The 23,716-nt window shown below is 34.3% G+C and overlaps 1 protein-coding gene across 1 annotated transcript in view; it reads left to right on the top strand.

Moving 5' to 3' along the window:
* The first annotated feature begins 1,990 nt into the window (after positions 1-1,990).
* The window catches only part of Msr-110 (DUF3736 domain-containing protein Msr-110), a 62,884-nt gene continuing 41,158 nt past the window's right edge, over positions 1,991-23,716 (top strand). Inside the window, exon 1 of the mRNA XM_081976313.1 lies at positions 1,991-2,198. Within this exon, the coding sequence (XP_081832439.1) occupies positions 2,106-2,198 (93 nt within the window). The 5' untranslated portion in view covers positions 1,991-2,105. The remainder of the gene's footprint in view (positions 2,199-23,716) is intronic.

The following is a 23,716-nucleotide window of genomic DNA, read 5'->3' as shown; positions in this document are numbered from 1 at the left end:
GGCAAGAAAACTTTTCTAAACCCTGATGATTTTTACAATTTTTGAGTACAGTTTGACAGTCAGACACAAAATTGTCTGCCAAACCCACTTGGAGTGAGAAAATTACTGTTTTAAGCACATTTTTGGAATTCTCATTAAATTTCCTATCTGATAGCTTGAAAAGCACTACAAAATTTGGTACGGTCATGGAGAAAAGCGGTGTCAAAATTTAAACTGCCAGAAATACAGTTTGAAAGGACAGTCAGGGACCAAATCGCCTGTAAATCCCATTTGGAGTGAGAAAATTACTGTTTTAAGCACATTTTTGGAATTCTGATTAAATTTCCTATTCAATAACCTAAAAAACTCTACAAAATTTGGTACAGTCAGGCAGAAAAGCGGTGTCTAAGTTTGAATTGCCAGAAACACAGTTTGAAAGGACAGTCAGGGACCAAATCGCCTGTAAATACCATTTGGAGTGAGGAAATTACTGTTTTAAGTACATTTTTGAAATTCTCATTAAATTTCCTATTCAATAACCTAAAAAACACTGCAAAATTTGGTACAGTCAGGCAGAAAAGCGGTGTCAAAGTTTGAACTGCCAAAAACACAGTTTGAAAGGACAGTCAAGGACAAAATCGCCTGTAAAACCCATTTGGGGTGAGAAAATTATAGTTTTAACCACATTTTTAAAATCCTCATTAAATCTCCTATCCAAAAACCTGAAAAAACACTGCAAAATTTGGTACAGTCAGGGAGAAAAGCGGTGTCCAAATTTGAACTGCCAGAAACACAGTTTGAAAGAACAGTCAGGGACAAAATCGCCTGTAAAACCAAATGCACAGTATGATAAGCGCCATCTGTTAAGTGTTAGCATAAGTTCGCTCATTTCTCTTACTAGGTTTCTGTTAAATGAAGAAAAACAGGAAACTATAAGTCAAAAATCGTTAATATTAATATTGTTTGCATAACAAATACAGGGTGAGCTAGTTTATACTAGCAGGAATTCGCGGTATTCGAGAGAACAGCTTAATTAAAAGATCAAAATTTCCACTTTTTTTGAGAGATACGGGGTGTGTCCAAGTTTTGATTTTTTTTTAAAACACTCTTAAAATTTGAGTGGTAATACTCCCTTTAAACATGTAAGCAATCTAGTTTTTTATTTTTTCCGGTCAACCGGTGCGTTGGACGAAAAAAAGTTATATTCAACAAAAGTTGCGTTTCTTGAAGGGGCATACATGATAAAAAATTTCACACTGCTAACTCATACCGTTTTCGAGATATATATAGAAAAATGTCCGAAAAAAGGTAATCAAGTTTGACGCCCTCTAGCGGTCAAACGGGGCCACTTAGCAGTGCCCGCTTAACGTCACGTGATAGACACATTCATTGGCTACCTACGATCATTTGAGGTGTCTATACGGAATTTTTAAAATAATCAAGTTTTTTGTGAATTGAATTTCAAGTGAAAGTTTTTCTGGGCTTACTGTGCCATATTGGAGTTAGTCGTGTCATTTTAACTAATTCTGGGATGGAGAATACGAATCTGGTGTCCGTTTTGTTGTAACTGTCGCCATTTTGTCACTAACATTGAAATTAGGGTCGAATTTGAATTACTCTGTATCTGCATCTGTCAATTTTGCATAAATGAATTGAACAAGTTTACTTTGTGTTTTATCCACCCTGTATCTTGTACGTTACGTGTGTGTAGATGCGGAAGTGCGGGTGAGAGGAGAATGGTATACCAATTGACGTGTATCTGTTAAATGTTCTAAAAGAAGGACAGTAACACTGTAGTGTTATTGTTTGTGGCAAAGGACAAAATCGATCAAAAAACAAACGTGTGCGCTCAGTTTGTTTAAAAATCCAGTCAGGTTTGTTGCAAAACGCAACATCCTTCACTTCTTGGCAAAACAATAACAAAACAATTTACCATCATCAGCGAGCCGAACAGATTTCTACTTCTATAAACGAAAGATTGCGGTAGGGGTACCGCTTACAAGTCCGGTACTTTGCGGGTTCCCAGTCAGTCGGTCTCAGTAACCGGTCAACAATACTTCGCATCTTAAACAATCGGCTAATTAAGTGATTTTTTCAAGGCTGCTTCCGCATTAATCCATAACAAAATGGATGAGAAGCAAGTACCCGAATCGATGGCGTCGGTCACCATCAAGCCGGACTATCCTCCATCCGAGTACTGTTCTTCGGAACCACCACCGGTAAGTAAAAAATTCTAGAACGTTCTTTTGGTTAGATAAGTACCGATCGTATCGACCGAATGTAATAGAAAGTTTCGATCGCTCTATAACTAATTACAAATTAATAACCGCATTCGATTTGTACCATTCTATATCTGTGTAAAGCAATTATAAGTGCAAGTTTCACTTTTTTTCTATTTCAAGTCATGGTACAACCTGGATCTAATAACTGCGCAATAGTGGTCACGTTGTTATACAGGGTGTTTCATATTTGATATGGTCTGCGAAGATATGAAAACAGTTCCTATTTAGTAGTGATGGGTAAAATACTGATAAAGTAAATATTTTACCTTACCAGGAAAATGTGACCAGAATATTACTGATAAATTACAAGTACTGTGTTTCTGTCAGTAAAAAATGTTTTTCAGGATATTGGATAGGAAATTTAATGAGGATTCCAAAAATGTGCACAAAACAGTCATTTTCTCACTCCAAGTTAGTTTTACAGGCAATTTTATCCGTAACTGTCCTTTCAAACCTTCTTTCTCACAGTTTATATTTTCACACCACTTTTCTCCCTGGCTTTACCTGATTTTGTAGTGTTTTTTTATGTCGTTAGATAGAACATTTAATGGAGATTCCAAAAATATGCTTAAAAACATGATTCGGTCACTCCAAGTGGGTTTTACAGGCTATTTTGTCCCTGACTGTCCATTAAACCGTGTCCAAATTTTAAATCACAATTTCACTGATTTGAACATTTGTTGCATCAATCCAGTTTTTCCTAAATAACTAGAAAACGGGGAAAGTTACGAAAAATTTGCAAGGGACCAAAAATATTCCTAATCAACTCCTTAAGTCGGTACCGTTTTTCCTGTCAGTATACAGGGTGTGCATGAAAATTATGGTGCTTGACTGTTTTTGGTCACCCTGTACGCAATTTTTCAGATAGAATTTTTTGCTCAGCACCACTGCAAAGAGGAGCTTAAAACGGTTCTTTTAGGTGGTTGAACCACCCTGAACTCCCAAAAATAATCGAGTTACAGGGTGTCTAAATTTCAAACCACAATTTCAAATGATTTGAACATTTTCTGCATCGACCCAGTTTTCCCTAAATAACAAGAAAACGGTGAAAGTTACGAAAAGTTTGCAGGGGATTAAAAATATTCCTAATCAGCTTCTTAAGTCGACACCGTAAATTTGCAGGACCGTTTTTGCTTCTAGTATACAGGGTGTGCATACAAATTATGGTGATTGACTGTTTTTGGTCACCCTGTACACATTTTTGCAGATATAATTTTTTGCTCAATACCACTGGAAAGAGGAGCTCAAAACGGTTCTTTTGAGTGGTTGAACCACCCTGAACTACTAAAAATAACCAAGTTACAGGGTGTTCAAATTTCAAACCACAACTTCAACTAATTGGAAAATTTGTTGCATCAATCCAGTTTTTCCTGAATAACTAGAAAACGGTAAAAGTTACGAAAAACTTGCAAGAGACCAAAAATGTTTCTAAACAACTGTTTAACTCAGCACCATAAGTTTGCAGAACCGTTTTTGCTTCCAGTATACAGGGTGTGCATGAATATTATGGTGACTGACTGTTTTTGGTCACCCTGTACGCAATTTTTCAGATAGAATTTTTTGCTCAGCACCACTGCAAAGAGGAGCTTAAAACGGTTTTTTTAGGTGGTTGAACCACCCTGAACTCCCAAAAATAATCGAGTTACAGGGTGTTTAAATTTCAAACTACAATTTCAAATGATTTGAACATTTTCTGCATCGACCCAGTTTTCCCTAAATAACTAGAAAACGGTGAAAGTTACGAAAAATTTGCAAGGGATTAAAAATATTCCTAATCAGCTTCTTAAGTCGGCACCGTAAATTTGCAGGACCGTTTTTGCGTCCAGTATACAGGGTGGGCATGAAAAATATGGTGATTGAGTGTTTTTGGTCACCCTGTACACATTTTTTGAGATACAATTTTTTGCTCAACACCACAGGAAAGAAGAGCTCAAAACGGTTCTTTTAAGTGGTTGAAACACCCTGAACTACCAAAAATGACCGAGTTACAGGGTGTTCAAATTTCAAACCACAATTTCAACTGATTGGAAATTTGTTGTATCAATCCAGTTTTTCCGAAATAACTCAGAAACGGTGAAAGTTACGAAAAAATTTAAAAAGAGCAAAAATGTTCGTAAAGAACTGCTAAACTAATCCCTGACAGTTCTACAGTCCGTCAGTGCCGTTACTATACAGGGGGTGCATAAAAAATGTAGAGATTCAGATTTATGACTTTTTAAATTAATGAGCAAATTTCAAATGAGGTAAATTTTACTTTTCTAATTTAACTTGCTGGTAAATAACCGGGGACGGTAAATTTACGCCCATTACTACTATTAACTTACCCTTCAAAATGGTACTTTTTGCAAATATCTCCTACGTCCTTTTATCGTAGAGAAAATAGCCTTTTCAAAGCATTTTCTACTCATAATAAGGTGTGTTTTGTTCAATTTTTATTTCTCCTCCAACTTCCATGTTACGGTTTTGACACGCTCAAGTTGTAAAGTGAATCGTTTTTGAGAAAAATCAACTTTTATGTTGAAAAACATGGTCAATTTTTTGAAATTTTGTTTAGACGTTTTTGTAAAATGTATCTCTAAAATGCACCTCATTTTAGAGGTTACTTTTTTTCATATTTTTGGACATTTTACCATATTACATTATGAAACACCCTGTATTAATAGTTGATTGACCATAAGCTCGGTTATCAAAATGTTTATAAAATTAGTAGGTTGAATAACGGGTTATCCGTTTGATTTTAAATGGATTTAGGAGTTTTTTTCCGTAATTATTAACTGATTTAACTGTTTTTATTATTAAAGTTATACTGCCTTAACGGTTGATTAGATGAGAGTTTACTGATATTTCAGAACGGCAACTTGATTGGTTGTTATACGCCATCTTTGGCCTGTTCAAAAATTAATTAAAAAACCGCCATTTTGAGTTAATTATAAAATATAGTTACTAAAAGTGCGGAAAGTATGTTTTACTAAACGGTCTAAATTTTTATTGTGCAGCGTGGTAAACAGTGTTGCCAGCTCTTAAATGATATATAATTTTCCAAAAAGTGTTTCAAAACATTTGCCAGATTTCACTACTTTTTAGGTTTTTTTTTTTAATAATTAAAATGTCAATTTGTAACCAATCAAACACTGTAAACAGATTTGTACATATTTTAATGTTTTCTGGGCTTCAAACTACGAATTTGATCGATACGTCATTGTGTAACATCACGGAAACGATATAATGTAACCAATTACAGGTTTTTCGATAATTAGCCCTCTTATATCCTGAATAATTTTAATTGCGTATTACATTACATTATTACAGTTTTTTTTTTAAATACCTCTCTGTATATTTGCATAGTCGTTGTTGTTTCTACACGTATACGCTAATCAACGGCCTGATTGGCGCAAATCCTGTTTGGAGATCAGTTTTTATGAAAAAATCCCATTGTTCTGTTGGATGAACGATGTGCTAAATTAGTATACCTAATACACAAATTGTTTCAATGCTATTTAGCGCTGTAGTTGTGGTTTTAAGTGCTAAAAACTAGTTTTTTTCCTTTACTCATTTCTAGTATAATATCAGGTGAAATGCTGGCTTTAAAACTTAACAAGTTTCCTGAGAGAATATATTGTAGGAAAAACTGGAGGAGTTTGTAACTGTCCGACTGATGCGTTGCTTTAATAGGCTCAAAGTTGCGGATAAGACAGCGGACGCACGAAACTCCTCCAGTACCTTACACGATTGCTAATATTTAAATTACAGTTGACTTACAAATTAACAATTTTTCGGTTTCTTTGGCAAAATTCTAGATTTAGGTCAGTAATGACTCGATCTAAGAATATACAGGGTGTCTGATTTAAATTTCCTGATTTTTGGCACTTTACAAACAGGAAATGAAGAACAATTTTGACCTCACATATCTGAGAAACTTTACAGTTTTTAGTTTTTACATAAGTTTGCGTATGTCCGTTTCTCCAACATTGGCTAAGTTTGGTTTAGGCTGTGTAATTTTGCAAATGATCCGTCACATTCAAACCTCAAGTTAACTTACAGAATGGGAAGTTGTACATACACGGTGTGTGCAAATTTAATAATTTTTAATAGGTAATTTGAATGCAAAAGTAGGTTCGAAGAACGGCACACAACTTGAGCATAAATCTCCTCGTTAATTTATTTGAGAACACGTTTACGGCAAATCGACATGCTTCATTAGTTCGTGCCGTTCGTTTTTACAGTTGGCTACCACACTTCGATTCAGGAAGGTAACATATACAGAGTGTCTCAATAAATAATGGAAAATTTGTTTTATAATGAATATGCTGTTTTCATTTTTTTTTAGCCTGGTTTTGACAGTTGCCATCTATATGACAGCTGTCAAATGATTTCAAACACAAAACCTTGTCAGAACTGTTAAAACTTTCATTATAAACTTATAAAGCAGTTTTTACGTTGAATTTTGTCCTGAGACAAATATTACTGCATGTAGGCTTTATGGCTCTATGAATGGGGTTTTGACAGTTTCAGGTGACAGCTGTCAAACTACATTCTGAATAGACAACCGTGTCACAACTGTCAAATCCTCCATTATGGACATATAAATTAGCTTAAGTTGAATTTTACACTAGTAATAGCAAAATTTCACTCCAAGCTGTATTTTATAGCTTATGAGCGGAGTTTTGACAGTTGCAGTCTATGTGACAGCTGTCAAATGATTTCAATTTAAAAAAAATCATGTTACAAATGTCAAAACTTTCATTATAGACGTATAAAGTAGCTTAAATTGAATTTTATCCAAGTGATAAGAAAATATCACTTCAAGCAGCACTTTACAGCTTTATAAGCCGGGTTTTGACAGTTGCAGTCTTAGTGACAGCTGTCAAACTATATTCTGAATAAACGACCGTGTCAAAACTTTCATTATAGACGTATAAAGTAGCTTAAGTTGAATTTTAGCCAAGTGATAGCAAAATATCACTTCAAACAACACTTTACAGCTCTATAAGCCGGGTTTTGACAGTTGCAGTCTTAGTGACAGCTGTCAAATTACATTCTGAATAGACGACCGTGTCAACATTTTTATTATAGACGTATAAAGTAGCTTAAATTGAATTTTATTCAAGTGATAACCAAATATCACTTCAAGCAGCACTTTACAGCTCTATGAGCGGAGTTTTGACAGATTCAGTCTTAGTGACAGCTGTCAAACTATATTCTGAATAGACGACCGTGCCAAAACTTTCATTATAGACGTATAAAGTAGCTTAAGTTGAATTTTAGCCAACTGATAACAAAATATTACTTCAAGCAGCACTTTATAGTTTTATGAGCGGAGTTTTGACAGTTGTAGTCTATGTGGCAGCTGTCAAATGATTTCAATTAAAAAAAATCATGTTACAAATGTCAAAACTTTCATTATAGACGTATAAAGTAGCTTAAGTTGAATTTTAGCCAAGTGATAGCAAAATATCACTTCAAACAACACTTTACAGCTCTATAAGCCGGGTTTTGACAGTTGCAGTCTTAGTGACAGCCGTCAAACTACATTCTGAATAAACGACCGTGTCAAAACTTTCATTATAGACGTATAAAGTACCTTAAGTTGAATGGTATCCAAGTGATAACAAAATATCACTTCAAGCAGCACTTTACAGCTCTATAAGCCGGGTTTTGACAGTTGCAGTCTTAGTGACAGCTGTCAAATTACATTCTGAATAGACGACCGTGTCAACATTTTCATTATAGACGTATAAAGTAGCTTAAATTGAATTTTATTCAAGTGATAACCAAATATCACTTCAAGCAGCACTTTACAGCTCTATGAGCGGAGTTTTGACAGATTCAGTCTTAGTGACAGCTGTCAAACTATATTCTGAATAGACGACCGTGCCAAAACTTTCATTATAGACGTATAAAGTAGCTTAAATTGAATTTTATTCAAGTGATAACCAAATATCACTTCAAGCAGCACTTTACAGCTCTATGAGCGGAGTTTTGACAGATTCAGTCTTAGTGACAGCTGTCAAACTATATTCTGAATAGACGACCGTGCCAAAACTTTCATTATAGACGTATAAAGTAGCTTAAGTTGAATTTTAGCCAACTGATAACAAAATATTACTTCAAGCAGCACTTTATAGTTTTATGAGCGGAGTTTTGACAGTTGTAGTCTATGTGGCAGCTGTCAAATGATTTCAATTAAAAAAAATCATGTTACAAATGTCAAAACTTTCATTATAGACGTATAAAGTAGCTTAAGTTGAATTTTAGCCAAGTGATAGCAAAATATCACTTCAAACAACACTTTACAGCTCTATAAGCCGGGTTTTGACAGTTGCAGTCTTAGTGACAGCCGTCAAACTACATTCTGAATAAACGACCGTGTCAAAACTTTCATTATAGACGTATAAAGTACCTTAAGTTGAATGGTATCCAAGTGATAACAAAATATCACTTCAAGCAGCACTTTACAGCTCTATAAGCCGGGTTTTGACAGTTGCAGTCTTAGTGACAGCTGTCAAATTACATTCTGAATAGACGACCGTGTCAACATTTTCATTATAGACGTATAAAGTAGCTTAAATTGAATTTTATTCAAGTGATAACCAAATATCACTTCAAGCAGCACTTTACAGCTCTATGAGCGGAGTTTTGACAGATTCAGTCTTAGTGACAGCTGTCAAACTATATTCTGAATAGACGACCGTGCCAAAACTTTCATTATAGACGTATAAAGTAGCTTAAATTGAATTTTATTCAAGTGATAACCAAATATCACTTCAAGCAGCACTTTACAGCTCTATGAGCGGAGTTTTGACAGATTCAGTCTTAGTGACAGCTGTCAAACTATATTCTGAATAGACGACCGTGCCAAAACTTTCATTATAGACGTATAAAGTAGCTTAAGTTGAATTTTAGCCAACTGATAACAAAATATTACTTCAAGCAGCACTTTATAGTTTTATGAGCGGAGTTTTGACAGTTGTAGTCTATGTGGCAGCTGTCAAATGATTTCAATTAAAAAAAATCATGTTACAAATGTCAAAACTTTCATTATAGACGTATAAAGTAGCTTAAGTTGAATTTTAGCCAAGTGATAGCAAAATATCACTTCAAACAACACTTTACAGCTCTATAAGCCGGGTTTTGACAGTTGCAGTCTTAGTGACAGCCGTCAAACTACATTCTGAATAAACGACCGTGTCAAAACTTTCATTATAGACGTATAAAGTACCTTAAGTTGAATGGTATCCAAGTGATAACAAAATATCACTTCAAGCAGCACTTTACAGCTCTATAAGCCGGGTTTTGACAGTTGCAGTCTTAGTGACAGCTGTCAAATTACATTCTGAATAGACGACCGTGTCAACATTTTCATTATAGACGTATAAAGTAGCTTAAATTGAATTTTATTCAAGTGATAACCAAATATCACTTCAAGCAGCACTTTACAGCTCTATGAGCGGAGTTTTGACAGATTCAGTCTTAGTGACAGCTGTCAAACTATATTCTGAATAGACGACCGTGCCAAAACTTTCATTATAGACGTATAAAGTAGCTTAAGTTGAATTTTAGCCAACTGATAACAAAATATTACTTCAAGCAGCACTTTATAGTTTTATGAGCGGAGTTTTGACAGTTGTAGTCTATGTGGCAGCTGTCAAATGATTTCAATTAAAAAAAATCATGTTACAAATGTCAAAACTTTCATTATAGACGTATAAAGTAGCTTAAGTTGAATTTTAGCCAAGTGATAGCAAAATATCACTTCAAACAACACTTTACAGCTCTATAAGCCGGGTTTTGACAGTTGCAGTCTTAGTGACAGCCGTCAAACTACATTCTGAATAAACGACCGTGTCAAAACTTTCATTATAGACGTATAAAGTACCTTAAGTTGAATGGTATCCAAGTGATAACAAAATATCACTTCAAGCAGCACTTTACAGCTCTATAAGCCGGGTTTTGACAGTTGCAGTCTTAGTGACAGCTGTCAAATTACATTCTGAATAGACGACCGTGTCAACATTTTCATTATAGACGTATAAAGTAGCTTAAATTGAATTTTAGCCAACTGATAACAAAATATTACTTCAAGCAGCACTTTATAGTTTTATGAGCGGAGTTTTGACAGTTGTAGTCTATGTGGCAGCTGTCAAATGATTTCAATTAAAAAAAATCATGTTACAAATGTCAAAACTTTCATTATAGACGTATAAAGTAGCTTAAGTTGAATTTTAGCCAAGTGATAGCAAAATACCACTTCAAACAGCACTTTACAGCTCTATAAGCCGGGTTTTGACAGTTGAAGTCTTAGTGACAGCTGTCAAATTACATTCTGAATAGACGACCGTGCCAAAACTTTCATTATAGACGTATAAAGTAGCTTAAGTTGAATTTTAGCCAACTGATAACAAAATATTACTTCAAGCAGCACTTTATAGTTTTATGAGCGGAGTTTTGACAGTTGTAGTCTATGTGGCAGCTGTCAAATGATTTCAATTAAAAAAAATCATGTTACAAATGTCAAAACTTTCATTATAGACGTATAAAGTAGCTTAAGTTGAATTTTAGCCAAGTGATAGCAAAATATCACTTCAAACAACACTTTACAGCTCTATAAGCCGGGTTTTGACAGTTGCAGTCTTAGTGACAGCTGTCAAACTACATTCTGAATAAACGACCGTGTCAACATTTTTATTATAGACGTATAAAGTAGCTTAAATTGAATTTTATTCAAGTGATAACCAAATATCACTTCAAGCAGCACTTTACAGCTCTATGAGCGGAGTTTTGACAGATTCAGTCTTAGTGACAGCTGTCAAACTATATTCTGAATAGACGACCGTGCCAAAACTTTCATTATAGACGTATAAAGTAGCTTAAGTTGAATTTTAGCCAACTGATAACAAAATATTACTTCAAGCAGCACTTTATAGTTTTATGAGCGGAGTTTTGACAGTTGTAGTCTATGTGGCAGCTGTCAAATGATTTCAATTAAAAAAAATCATGTTACAAATGTCAAAACTTTCATTATAGACGTATAAAGTAGCTTAAGTTGAATTTTAGCCAAGTGATAGCAAAATATCACTTCAAACAACACTTTACAGCTCTATAAGCCGGGTTTTGACAGTTGCAGTCTTAGTGACAGCTGTCAAATTACATTCTGAATAGACGACGGTGTCAAAATTTTCATTATAGACGTATAAAGTAGCTTAAGTTGAATTGTATCCAAGTGATAGCAAAATATCACTTCGAACAGCACTTTACAGCTCTATAAGCCGGGTTTTGACAGTTGCAGTCTTAGTGACAGCTGTCAAATTACATTCTAAATAGATGACGGTGTCAAAATTTTCATTATAGACGTATAAAGTAGCTTAAATTGAATTTTATCCAAGTGATAACACAATATCACTTCAAGTAGCACTTTACAGCTCTATAAGCCGGGTTTTGACCGTTGCAGTCATAGTGACAGCTGTCAAACTACATTCTGAATAGACGACTGTGTCAAAACTTTCATTGTAAACGTATAAAGTAGCTTAAGTTGAATTTTATCTAAGTTATAATAAAATATCACTTCAAGCAGCACTTTACAGCTCTATGAGCCGGGTTTTGACAGTTGCAGTCATAGTGACAGCTGTCAAATTACATTATGAATAGACGACTGTGTCAAAATTTTCATTATAGACGTATAAAGTAACTCAAGTTGGATTTTATCCTAGTAATAGCAAAATTTCACTCCAAGCAGTATTTTATAGCTTATGAGCGGAGTTTTGACAGTTGTAGTCTATGCGACAGCTGTCAAATGATTTCAATTAAAGAAAATCATGTTACAAATGTCAAAACTTTCATTAAAGACGTATAAAATAGCTTAAGTGGGATTTTATCCAAGTGATAACAAAATATTACTTCAAGCAGCACTTTATAGTTTTATAAGCCGAGTTTTGACAGTTGCAGTCTTAGTGACAGCTGTCAAACTATATTCTGAATAGACGACCGTGTCAAAACTTTCATTATAGACGTATAAAGTAGCTTAAGTTGAATTTTTGTTGGTGATGGGAAATGCAGATGACTAAGATAAAAAGATAACGATTAAGAAAAGAAACCAATAGCATCGGAATAAACAAAGAAAGATTGAAGCCACAGATAAACAAAAAAATTGAGAAAAAATTGCTGGAAGAGAAATAGACAATGAAATAATGAACAAAGAAGGTTAAAGAAACAAAGTAAGAAAGAGGAAAACACAGAAAGAAAGAGACAGAAATTACAAGAAACCATTTAATAATATTGAATAATATAATAATTGAAATAACTGTGCAGTTTTCACCATTTTTTTTTCTGAGGAAAAATTAGAAAACCAGTGATAAAAAGAGAAAATCTTTAGATAGACAAAGATGACGACACAAGTGACATCGGATGTTTTGTAATTGGACAGTTAGTCCCAAGTGGTCACGTGACCAATTGCCGAATGACATTCGTTTTAACAAACTGACACTTGTCACTTACAAAGTGTGTTACCATCCTATCTAACTCATCAGTTTTCAATGGTTTCTGGTTTTGTTCCTAATTTTGACATTTCTGTACTTGTGTATGGTGTCTCAGCAGTTATATACAGGACGTCTCATTTTGTTTTGGGACGCACTGTATATAAACAATATACAGGGTTTTTCAATGAAAAGTAGCCACCCTGAATATCTCCCCAAATAATTTTTCTGTTAAAAAATGCTAAGACACGTCAACAAAGATTGCAAGGGGGACATCTTTTTACGTAGGATTTGAATTTCTGCCCTCAGCCCCTTTGCCGCCATAGCCACCCCCACTAAGTGTTCAAATGGCACCACACCCTGTGTGGCACATCGTTGGAAAGGGTATTTCATAAGGAATTAATTGCACTATTTTATTTGGACATTTGATTTGAATTGAGACCAAAAAAAATACGTTTTGTGTTTATTTTTTGTTAACTGCAGAAATAATAGCAAATAGCGGTTATCATTTAATTAATGGCTCAAAATAACCTCCGTTAACTTCCATACAATAATACAAGCGACTTTGGAAGAGTTCGCGAACATTTGTGAGGACTTGCGGTGTCAGTTGTCGGCATTCATGTATTATTCTCTGCCTAAGGTCTGCAATATTGGCCGGCTGTGTTGCATAGACTTTAAATGCCCCCATAGAAAAAAGTCCAACGGAGTGAGGTCGGGTGATCTCGCAGGCCATTCCATGGGACAACGTCTACCAATCCATCTTCCAGGAAATCGATTGTTCAGATATTCTCGAACGGGAAGTGAATAGTGTGGAGGTGCACCGTCTTGTTGGAAAATTAGTTGATTTTCAAATAAATTTTCATCATTTTCTAGTAGCTCTGTTATGGTCGGATCAACAGTGGTGTCAAGAAGCTCAAGATAAGTAGCGCCATTCAAATTACCGTCAATAAAAAACGGACCAACAATGTGGTCTACTAAAATACCTGCCCAAACATTAAGTTTTTCTGGATATTGGGTATGGGTTTCCCTAAACTAATGTGGATTCGTGTCTGACCAATACCTACAGTTATGCCTGTTCACTTCTCCATTCAAAAAAAACATACACTCATCACTGAAGCAAATATTGTACAACAAGTTCACGTTGTTTGTCAGATTAGTAGATATAATTTGACAAAATTGTAGTCTTCTATCATAGTCATCTTCGTTTAATTCCTGAACCAATTGTACATTGTATGGATGAAAATTGTGTTTTTTTTTAAATTGTGTGTGTTTTTTAAAAGTGGGGGTGGCTATGGCGGCAAAGGGGCTGATGGCAGAAATTCAAATCGTACGTAAAAAGATGTCCCCCTTGCAATCTTTGTTGACGTGTCTTAGCATTTTTTAACAGAGAAATTATTTTGGAAGATATTCAGGGTGGCTACTTTTCATTGAAAAACCCTGTATATTTCGATAATCAGTTTGTGTGTTGGTAATCCTTGTCGGAACAAAAGCAACAACACAAAATGAGAAATTTTAGGGTCACGATTCGATCGTCGACCTCTGCAACTTTCTATTCTGCATCTTCCTTGATAATATAATATTTATTTGCCTCGTATGGGAAGCGATACGCATCCATTCATTAGAAAAAAAATGGATAATTGTACAGGAAGAGATTTTATTCGAATATGGTTGTTGAGGACTTCATCTCAATCAATACCATAACTGTTAGACAATCAATTCAGTGTCTTTCACTCCTTAAACATCCTGTATGTAACCTTCAAGATATATATAAACTATTAGTTGCCAATTACCGTTTATGTGTTAGTTTAAACGCATAAATACTAATTAAATATTCAGCTATTGCGAGTTCGTGCTAAGGCGGTTTATTGTGTGTTAATGTTGTGCGCTGAAATCGGAAAAGTAGGATGATTTCAGTTCTAATACTGTTTGAATTTGCAATTTGGTCTGGAGTGAAATGTGTAGCGTGTTGGCTATCACTTGTCAAGAATCGATCAGTTTGAATTTTGATTTACCAGTAAATTGCTAATAAATTATAAATGACCAGCAATTTTGTCCTTAACTGTTCTTTCAAACTGTGTTTCTGACTTTCAAATTTTGACACCGTTTTTCTCCCTGACTGTACCAAATTTTGTAGTGCTTTTTCAGGTTATTGGATAGGAAATTTAAAGAGGATTCCAAAAATGTACTTAAAACAGTCATTTTCTTACTCCTACAGGGTTTTACAGACGATTTTGTCCCTGACTGTTTTTTCAAACTGTAAATATGTCAATTCAAACTTTGACATCGCTTTTGTCCTTAACTGTACCATATGTTCCAGTGTTTTTCAGGTCACTGGATGGCAAATTTGATTAGGATTACAAAAATGTACTTAAAACAGTCATTTTCTTACTCTAAGTCGGTTTTACCATCAATTTTCTTCTTAACTGTTCTTTCAAACAGTGTTTCTGTCAGTTCAGACTTTGACACCGCTTTTCTCCCTGGCTGTACCAAATTTTGTAGTGTTTCTCCGGGTTATTGGATAGGAAATTTAATGAAGATTCCAAAAATGTGCATAAAACAGTCATTTTTTTACTCCAAGACGGTTTTACCAGCAATTTTGTCTTTAACTGTTCTTTCAAACTGTGTTTCTGACTTTCAAACTTTGACACCGCTTTTCTCCCTGACTTTATCAAATTTTGTAGAGTTTTTCCGCGTTATTGGACAGGAAATTTAATGAAGATTCCAAAAATGTACTTAAAACAGTCATTTTCTTACTCCAAGTCGGTTTTACCAGCAATTTTGTTCTGGACTGTTCATTCAAACAGTGTTTCTGGCAGTTCAGACTTTGACACCGCTTTTCTCCCTGGCTGTACCAAATTTTGTAGTGTTTTTCCGGGTTTTTGGATAGGAAATTTAACGAGGATTACAAAAATGTACTTAAAACAGTAACTCTCTTACTCCAACTGGGTTTTACAGGCGATTTTGTCTTTGACTGTCTTTTCAACTGTGTTTCTGGCAGTTCAAACTTTGACACCACTTTTTTCCGTGACTGTACCAAATTTTGCAGTGTTTTTTTTAGGTTTTTGGTAGGAAATTTAATGAGAATTCCAAAAATGTGCTTAAAACAGTAATTTTCTCACTCCAAATGGGATTTACAGGCGATTTGGTCCCTGACTGTCCTTTCAAACTGTGTTTCTGGCAGTTCAAACTTGGACACTGCTTGTATCCCTGACTGTACCAAATTTTGTAGTGTTTTTCCAGGTTTTTGGATAGGAAATTTAATGAGGATTCCAAAAATGTACTTAAAACAGTCACTCTCTTACTTCAACTGGGTTTTATAGGCGATTTTGTCTTTAACTGAAATTTCTAACTGTCTTTCTGTCAGTATAGATTTTGACACCGCTTTTCTCCCTGATTGTACAAAATTTTTTAGTCTCTTTTCAGGTTATTTGATGGGAAATTTAATGAGGATTTCAAAAATGTGCATAAAACAGTAGTTTTTTTACTCCAAGTCGGTTTTACCAGCAATGTTGTCTTTAACTATAATTTCAAACTGTGTTTCTGTCAGTTCAGAGTTTGACACCGCTTTTCTTCCTGACTGTACCAAATTTTGTAATATTTTTTGAGGTTATTGGATAGGAAATTTAATGAGGATTCCAAAAATGTACTTAAAACAGTCACTTTCTTACTCCAACTGGGTTTTATAGGCGATTTTGTCCTTAACTGTAATTTCAAACTATGTTTCTGTCAGTTCAGACGTTGACAACGCTTTCTCCCTGACTGTACAAAATTTTGTAGTGTTTTTTTAAGTTATTGGATAGTAAATTTAATGAGTATTCCAAAAATGTGCTTAAAACAGTAATATTTTTACTCCAAGTCGGTTTTACCTGCAATTTTTTTCTTGACTGTTCTTTAACACAGTGTTTCTGGCAGTTCAAAGTTTGACACCGCTTTTCTCCCTGATTGTACAAAATTTTTTGGTCTCTTTTCAGGTTATTTGATGTGAAATTTAATGGGGATTCCAAAAATTTGCATAAAACAGTTATTTTCTTACTCCAAGGCGGTTTTTCCAGCAATTCTGTCCTTGACTGTTCTTTCAAACTGTGTTTCTGACTTTCAAATTTTGATATCGCTTTTCTCCCTGACTGTATCAAATTTTGTAGTGTTTTTCCGCGTTATTGGATAGGAAATTTAATGAGGATTCCAAAAATGTACTTAAAACAGTCATTTTATTACTCCACCAGGGTTTTACAGGCGATTTTATCTTCAACTGTAATTTCAAACTGTGTTTCTGTCAGTTCAGATTTTGACACCGCTTTTCTCCCTGACTGTACCAAATTTGGTAGTGTCTTTTTAGGATATCGGATAGGAAATTTAATGAGGATTCCAAAAATGTGCTTGAAACAGTAATTTTCTTACTCCAACAGGGTTTTACAGGCGATTTTGCCTTTAACTGTAATTTCAAACCGTGTTTCTGTTGTCAGTTCAGACTTTGACACCTTTTTTCTCCCTGATTGTACCAAATTTTGTAGTGCTTTTTTAGGTTATTGGATAGGAAATTTAATGAGGATTCCAAAAATGTGTTTAAAACAGTCATTTTCTTACTCCAACTGGGTTTTACAGGCGATTTAACTGTAATTTCAAACTGTGTTTCTGTCAGTTCAGAATTTGACACCTTTTTTCAGGTTAATGAATAGGAATCTTAATGAGGATTCTAAAAATGTGCTTAAAACAGTCACTCCAAGTAGGTTTTACCAGCAATTTTGTCCTTGACTGTTCTTTCAAAATGTGTCACAATTCTAGAAAATTGCCAAAGTGGCAAGTCAAACATTTGCAACGTTGTCTAACTTATCATTCTCCTAATTTAGGCCCAAAATTTTGCAATTGTGTCAAATTGTCAGTTTTCTTAGAAACATTAATAGTCACATTTCTGTAGATGTTGTCAAGTAGACCATTTTCCTAATTAAATATAAAATCTTGGCAATGTTGCCATAATATTTACACTTTTTCGAAATTTACTGAAAAATTACGAAATTTACTGCCAAACTGACCATATTTTGGTACCAACATTTTGCAATGTTGTCAAATTGTTAGTTTTCTTAAAATTACTTAGAAAAATGAATAATCACATCTCTGTAACATTGTCAAATAGACCATTTTTTTAATTTATTAGTTTTATTTCCAACATTTGCCACAAAAATGTTGTCAAATTGTCACTTTTTCTAAAATCACTGAAAAATGAGCATTATTTATGTTTCTAGAACAACGCCAATCTGATAATTTGGGTAGTTTAATACCAGAATTTTGCAATGGTGTTAAATTGTCATTTTTCTTAAATTATTTAGTAATATCAATAATCACACATCTGCAACGTAGTCAAATAGACTTTTTTAGAATTAAACACCAAACTTTCGTAAATTGTTACTTTTTCTAAAATTACTTACAAATTAGCAACGATTCTAGAACATTGCCAAACTGACTATTTTCCTATTTTAAAATCAAAATTTTGCAATGTTGTCAAATTATCATTTTTTTCCTCAAGTTTATATTTCTGCAGCTTTGTCACTCAGACTACTTTCTCGATTTCGAATTCATTTTTGTCACATTTCCTGAAATTACTTAAAAATGTCAATACTGATTTAATACGAAATTGTTGCAATATTGCCAAATGGTCACTTTTGTCAAATTGACCATTTGCCTAATTTAGTACCAGAATTTTGCAATGTTGTAAATTTCACTTTTCCTAAAATTGCTTATAAATATCAATAATCATATTTTCCAACAATTTTGTCACAAATAGGGTATTTTCCTAATTAAATAAGTATACTATTTTTTACATGTTTTTTCTTAAGGTGGTTCCTAATTTTTGACAACATTGTCAAATTTCAATTTGTCTGAGAGTGTGTCTTACTGACCTTGTGTGATTTGTCCACCCAGTATATTGCGTGCACTATACAGGAAATTGCAGAAACCTTGCAACAAAATCTTGAATTAATACCAAGAAACTTTGAATCTAAACAATACTCATTATTAACCAACTAAATTCTAGAAAAACAATAATTGAAACTTATAATGATTTGAAAAAGTGGTTTCTGGTTGATTATAGTTTGGAAATTTCCAACTGGTTAATAACTATAATGTTTTTTTTGGTATAAAAATCTTGTTTTTAGGGTATTAATTACCGGAAACGAGTAAATTGCATACACGTTGTGGGTTGACTTTTGATTTAGTCGGTCAAGGTGTGTTATGGTAGAAAAATCAGTATGTGTGGGTCGTTAACCGGTAGAAAAAGAACAATTACAATCCTGCCATTTAAAAGCCATCAATATTATTATTGATTGGTCTGTTTTGAAATCCATCTTATACAACTGATGGCGGTTTGTTTAATAATTACGTGACCACCAGTTTTTTAAAAACACCTTAAAATACAAAAAAACTACCATGGGAATTGTTTAATATTGTTATAAACAATAGTAAAACCTCGAGTTAGTAACTGGATGAACTGGAAACTTTCGACCGGAACCAGCGTCCTTGTTCAGTCATTATTGTTTATGAACAGAACAAAGCCGAACTAATTACTGCCTTCATTATTTTCTATAAACTTCATATTTAATCAATTTATGGTTGAAACCGGAGATTCGGCGAATTTTTCTGATCAGATTAATTATTTAAAAATGCATTTTGCCAGTTGTTACTGTGAAACGTGAATTTGATTGTTTCTAACTCGCGTGTAAACAAACTCTTAACACAGTTTGTGTTGTCATCAGCCTTGGTGGCAGTATACAGCTAGAAAAAAAAACACTAATTGTCACGTAATGGACCGTGACTGATTATACTGTCATTAGACACACTAAAACATTAAAAAACTTACGGTAATGTTTCAGCTCAGTACAAATTATCTCACTATTAGGTAACACAATCTGTAGAAAGTTGTACTGTGTATATACAGGGTGATTGTCAAGTGCCACCCTATACATTTTTACAACCCCTGTATAGTAGCGGCACTGACTGTGAAAATTTTTTTGCTCTCCTTCAAATTTTTCGTAACTTTCACCGTTTTCTAGTTATTTAGGAAAAACTGCGTTGATGCAACAAATTTTCCAATCAGTTGAAATTGTGGTTTGAAATTTGAGCACCCTGTAACTCGGTTATTTTTGGGAGTTTAGGGTGGTTCAACCACTTAAATAGACCGTTTTGAGCTCCTCTTTCCAGTGGTGTAGAGCAAAAAATTCTATCTGAAAAAATGCGTACAGGGTGATCAAAAACAGTCAATCACCATACTTTTAATGCACACCCTGTATACTGGAAGGAAAAACGGTCCTGTAAACTTACGGTGCCGACTTAAGAAGTTGTTTAGAAACATTTTTGATCTCTCGCAAATTTTTCGTAACTTTCACCGTTTTCTAGTTATTCAGGAAAAACTGGGTTGATGCAACAAATTTTCCAATCAGTTGAAATTGTGGTTTCAAATTTGAGCACCCTGTAACTCGGTTATTTTTGGGAGTTCAGGGTGGTTCAACCACTTAAATAGACCGTTTTGAACTCCTCTTTCCAGTGGTGTAGAGCAAAAAATTTTAATTTGGTCCTCTCGTTGTTTACAGTTTGATTCAAATCATCCTTTAGGCCAAAAAAATCAAAGCTAAAGCCATTACTAAAGCTAAAAACGCCTTAAAACTTTACAATTATCCTCAAAAACTAATTAATTAAATTTTCAAAAATAGAATCAATAAAATCAAGAATAATAATCGCATTGCTGAAACTGAACAAAAAGACCAAAAGAAAAGTTTGAACTGCCAAAACACAGTTTGAAAGGACAGTCAACGACAAAATCGTTGATAAAACTCACCTAGAGTAAGAAAATTACTGTTTTGAGCACATTTTTGGAATCCCCATTAAAATTTCTATCTAATAACCTAAAAAAAAAAGTTTAGTACCTACAGTCAGAAGGTAAAGTGTAGTCAAAGGTTGAGCTGCCAGAAACACAGTTTGAAAAGACAGTCGGGAACAAAATCGCCTGTAAAACCTATTTGGAGTGAGAAAATGACAGTTTTAACTACATTTTTAAAATCCTCTTCAAATTTACTATCCAATAACCTCAAAAAACATTTCAAAATTTGGTACAGTCAGGGAGAAAATCGGTGTCAAAGTTTGAGCTACCAGAAACACAGTTTGAAAAGACAGTCGGAAATAAAATCGCCTGTAAAACCTACTCGGAGTAAGAAAATGACAGTTTTAACCACATTTTTAAAATCCTCCTCAAACTTCTTATCCAATAACCTGAAAAAACACTTCAGAATTTGGTATGGTCAGGGAGGAAAGCGGCGTCAAAGTTTGAGCTGCCAGAAACACAATTTGAAAGGACAGTCGAGAACAAAATCGCCTGTAAAACTAACTTGGAGTGAGAAAATGACTGTTTTAAGCACATTTTTGGAATTCTCATCAAATTTCCTATCCAATAACCTGAAAAAACACTTCAAAATTTGGTACAGTCAGAGAGAAAAGCGGTGTCAAAGTTTGAGCTGCCAGAAACACAGTTTGAAAGGACAGTCGGGAACAAAATCGCCTGTAAAACTCACTTGGAGTGAGAAAATGACTGTTTTAAGCACATTTTTGGAATTCTCACCAAATTTCCTATCCAATAACCTGAAAAAAACACTTCAAAATTTGGTACAGTCAGGGAGAAAAGCGGTGTCAAAGTTTGAGAGCTGCCAGAAACACAGTTTGAAAGGACAGTTGGGAACAAAATCGCCTGCAAAACTCACTTGGAGTGAGAAAATGACTGTTTTAAGCACATTTTTGGAATTCTCATCAAATTTCCTATCCAATAACCTAAAAAAACATTTCAAAATTTGGTACAGTCAGGGAGAAAAGCGGTGTCAAAGTTTGAGCTGCCAGAGACACAGTTTGAAAGGGCAGTTGGGAACAAAATCGCCTGCAAAACTCACTTGGAGTGAGAAAATGACTGTTTTAAGCACATTTTTGGAATTCTCATCAAATTTCCTATCCAATAACCTAAAAAAACATTTCAAAATTTGGTACAGTCAGGGAGAAAAGCGGTGTCAAAGTTTGAGCTGCCAGAAACACAGTTTGAAAGGACAGTCGGGAACAAAATCGCCTGTGAAACTCACTTGGAGTGAGAAAATGACTATTTTAAGCACATTTTTGGAATTCTCATCAAATTTCCTATCTAATAACCTGAAAAAAACACTTCAAAATTTGGTACAGTCAGGGAGAAAAGCGGTGTCAAAGTTTGAGCTGCCAGAAACACAGTTTGAAAGGACAGTCGGGAACAAAATCGCCTGTAAAACTCACTTGGAGTGAGAAAATGACTGTTTTCAGCACATTTTTGGAATTCTCATCAAATTTCCTATCCAATAACCTGAAAAAACACTTCAAAATTTGGTACAGTCAGGGAGAAAAGCGGTGTCAAAGTTTGAGCTGCCAGAAACACAGTTTGAAAGGACAGTCGGGAACAAAATCGCCTGTAAAACTCACTTGGAGTGAGAAAATGACTGTTTTAAGCACATTTTTGGAATTCTCATCAAATTTCCTATCCAATAACCTGAAAAAACACTTCAAAATTTGGTACAGTCAGGGAGAAAAGCGGTGTCAAAGTTTGAGCTGCCAGAAACACAGTTTGAAAGGACAGTCGGGAACAAAATCGCCTGTAAAACTCACTTGGAGTGAGAAAATGACTGTTTTAAGCACATTTTTGGAATTCTCATCAAATTTCCTATCCAATAACCTGAAAAAACACTTCAAAATTTGGTACAGTCAGGGAGAAAAGCGGTGTCAAAGTTTGAGCTGCCAGAAACACAGTTTGAAAGGACAGTCGGGAACAAAATCGCCTGTAAAACTCACTTGGAGTGAGAAAATGACTGTTTTAAGCACATTTTTGGAATTCTCATCAAATTTCCTATCCAATAACCTGAAAAAACACTTCAAAATTTGGTACAGTCAGGGAGAAAAGCGGTGTCAAATTTTGAGCTGCCAGAAACACAATTTGAAAGGACAGTCGGGAACAAAATCGCCTATAAAACTCACTTGGAGTGAGAAAATGACTGTTTTAAGCACATTTTTGGAATTCTCATCAAATTTCCTATCGAATAACCTGAAAAAACACTTCAAAATTTGGTACAGTCAGGGAGAAAGCGGTGTCAAAGTTTGAGCTGCCAGAAACACAGTTTGAAAGGACAGTTGGGAACAAAATCGCCTGCAAAACTCACTTGGAGTGAGAAACTGACTGTTTTAAGCACATTTTTGGAATTCTCATCAAATTTCCTATCCAATAACCTGAAAAAACACTTCAAAATTTGGTACAGTCAGGGAGAAAAGAGGTGTCAAATTTTGAGCTGCCAGAAACACAATTTGAAAGGACAGTCGGGAACAAAATCGCCTATAAAACTCACTTGGAGTGAGAAAATGACTGTTTTAAGCACATTTTTGGAATTCTCATCAAATTTTCTATCGAATAACCTGAAAAAACACTTCAAAATTTGGTACAGTCAGGGAGAAAAGCGTTGTGAAAGTTTGAGCTGCCAGAAACACAGTTTGAAAAGACAGCCGGGAATAAAATCGCCTGTAAAACCCACTTGGAGTGAGAAAATGACTGTTTTAAGCACATTTTTGGAATCCTCATTCAATTTCCCATCCAATAACCTGATAAAATGTTACAAAATTTGGTACAATCAGTGAAAAAAGCGGTGTTAATGTTTGAACTGCCAGAAACACAGTTTGAAAATTAACCTACCTAAAAATTTTACGGTTCATATAATATGGCAATTTTTCAAAAATTATTAGCTTGTTTTGTACAGCTTTCATAACTACTGAATTGAAAAGAAGGGCAAATTTTAATGTGTTTTTTAGTCTTGAAGTTTGTTTAAAATGTGTTTTAAACAATATTATTATAATATTGTTTAAATCACATTTAATATATAAAATATTATAATTTATTTTAAATTAAAATTGAGCACCCTGTAGATTGGAGAACAGTAATATTTGTTAAAA

Source organism: Ips typographus, linkage group LG3, assembly GCF_016097725.1.
Source record: "Ips typographus isolate SLU linkage group LG3, UJ_Ityp_2.0, whole genome shotgun sequence".
Classification (NCBI taxonomy): domain Eukaryota; kingdom Metazoa; phylum Arthropoda; class Insecta; order Coleoptera; family Curculionidae; genus Ips; species Ips typographus.
The sequence above is the reverse complement of the archived record's forward strand: the minus strand, read 5'-3'. Positions and strand labels throughout refer to the sequence as shown.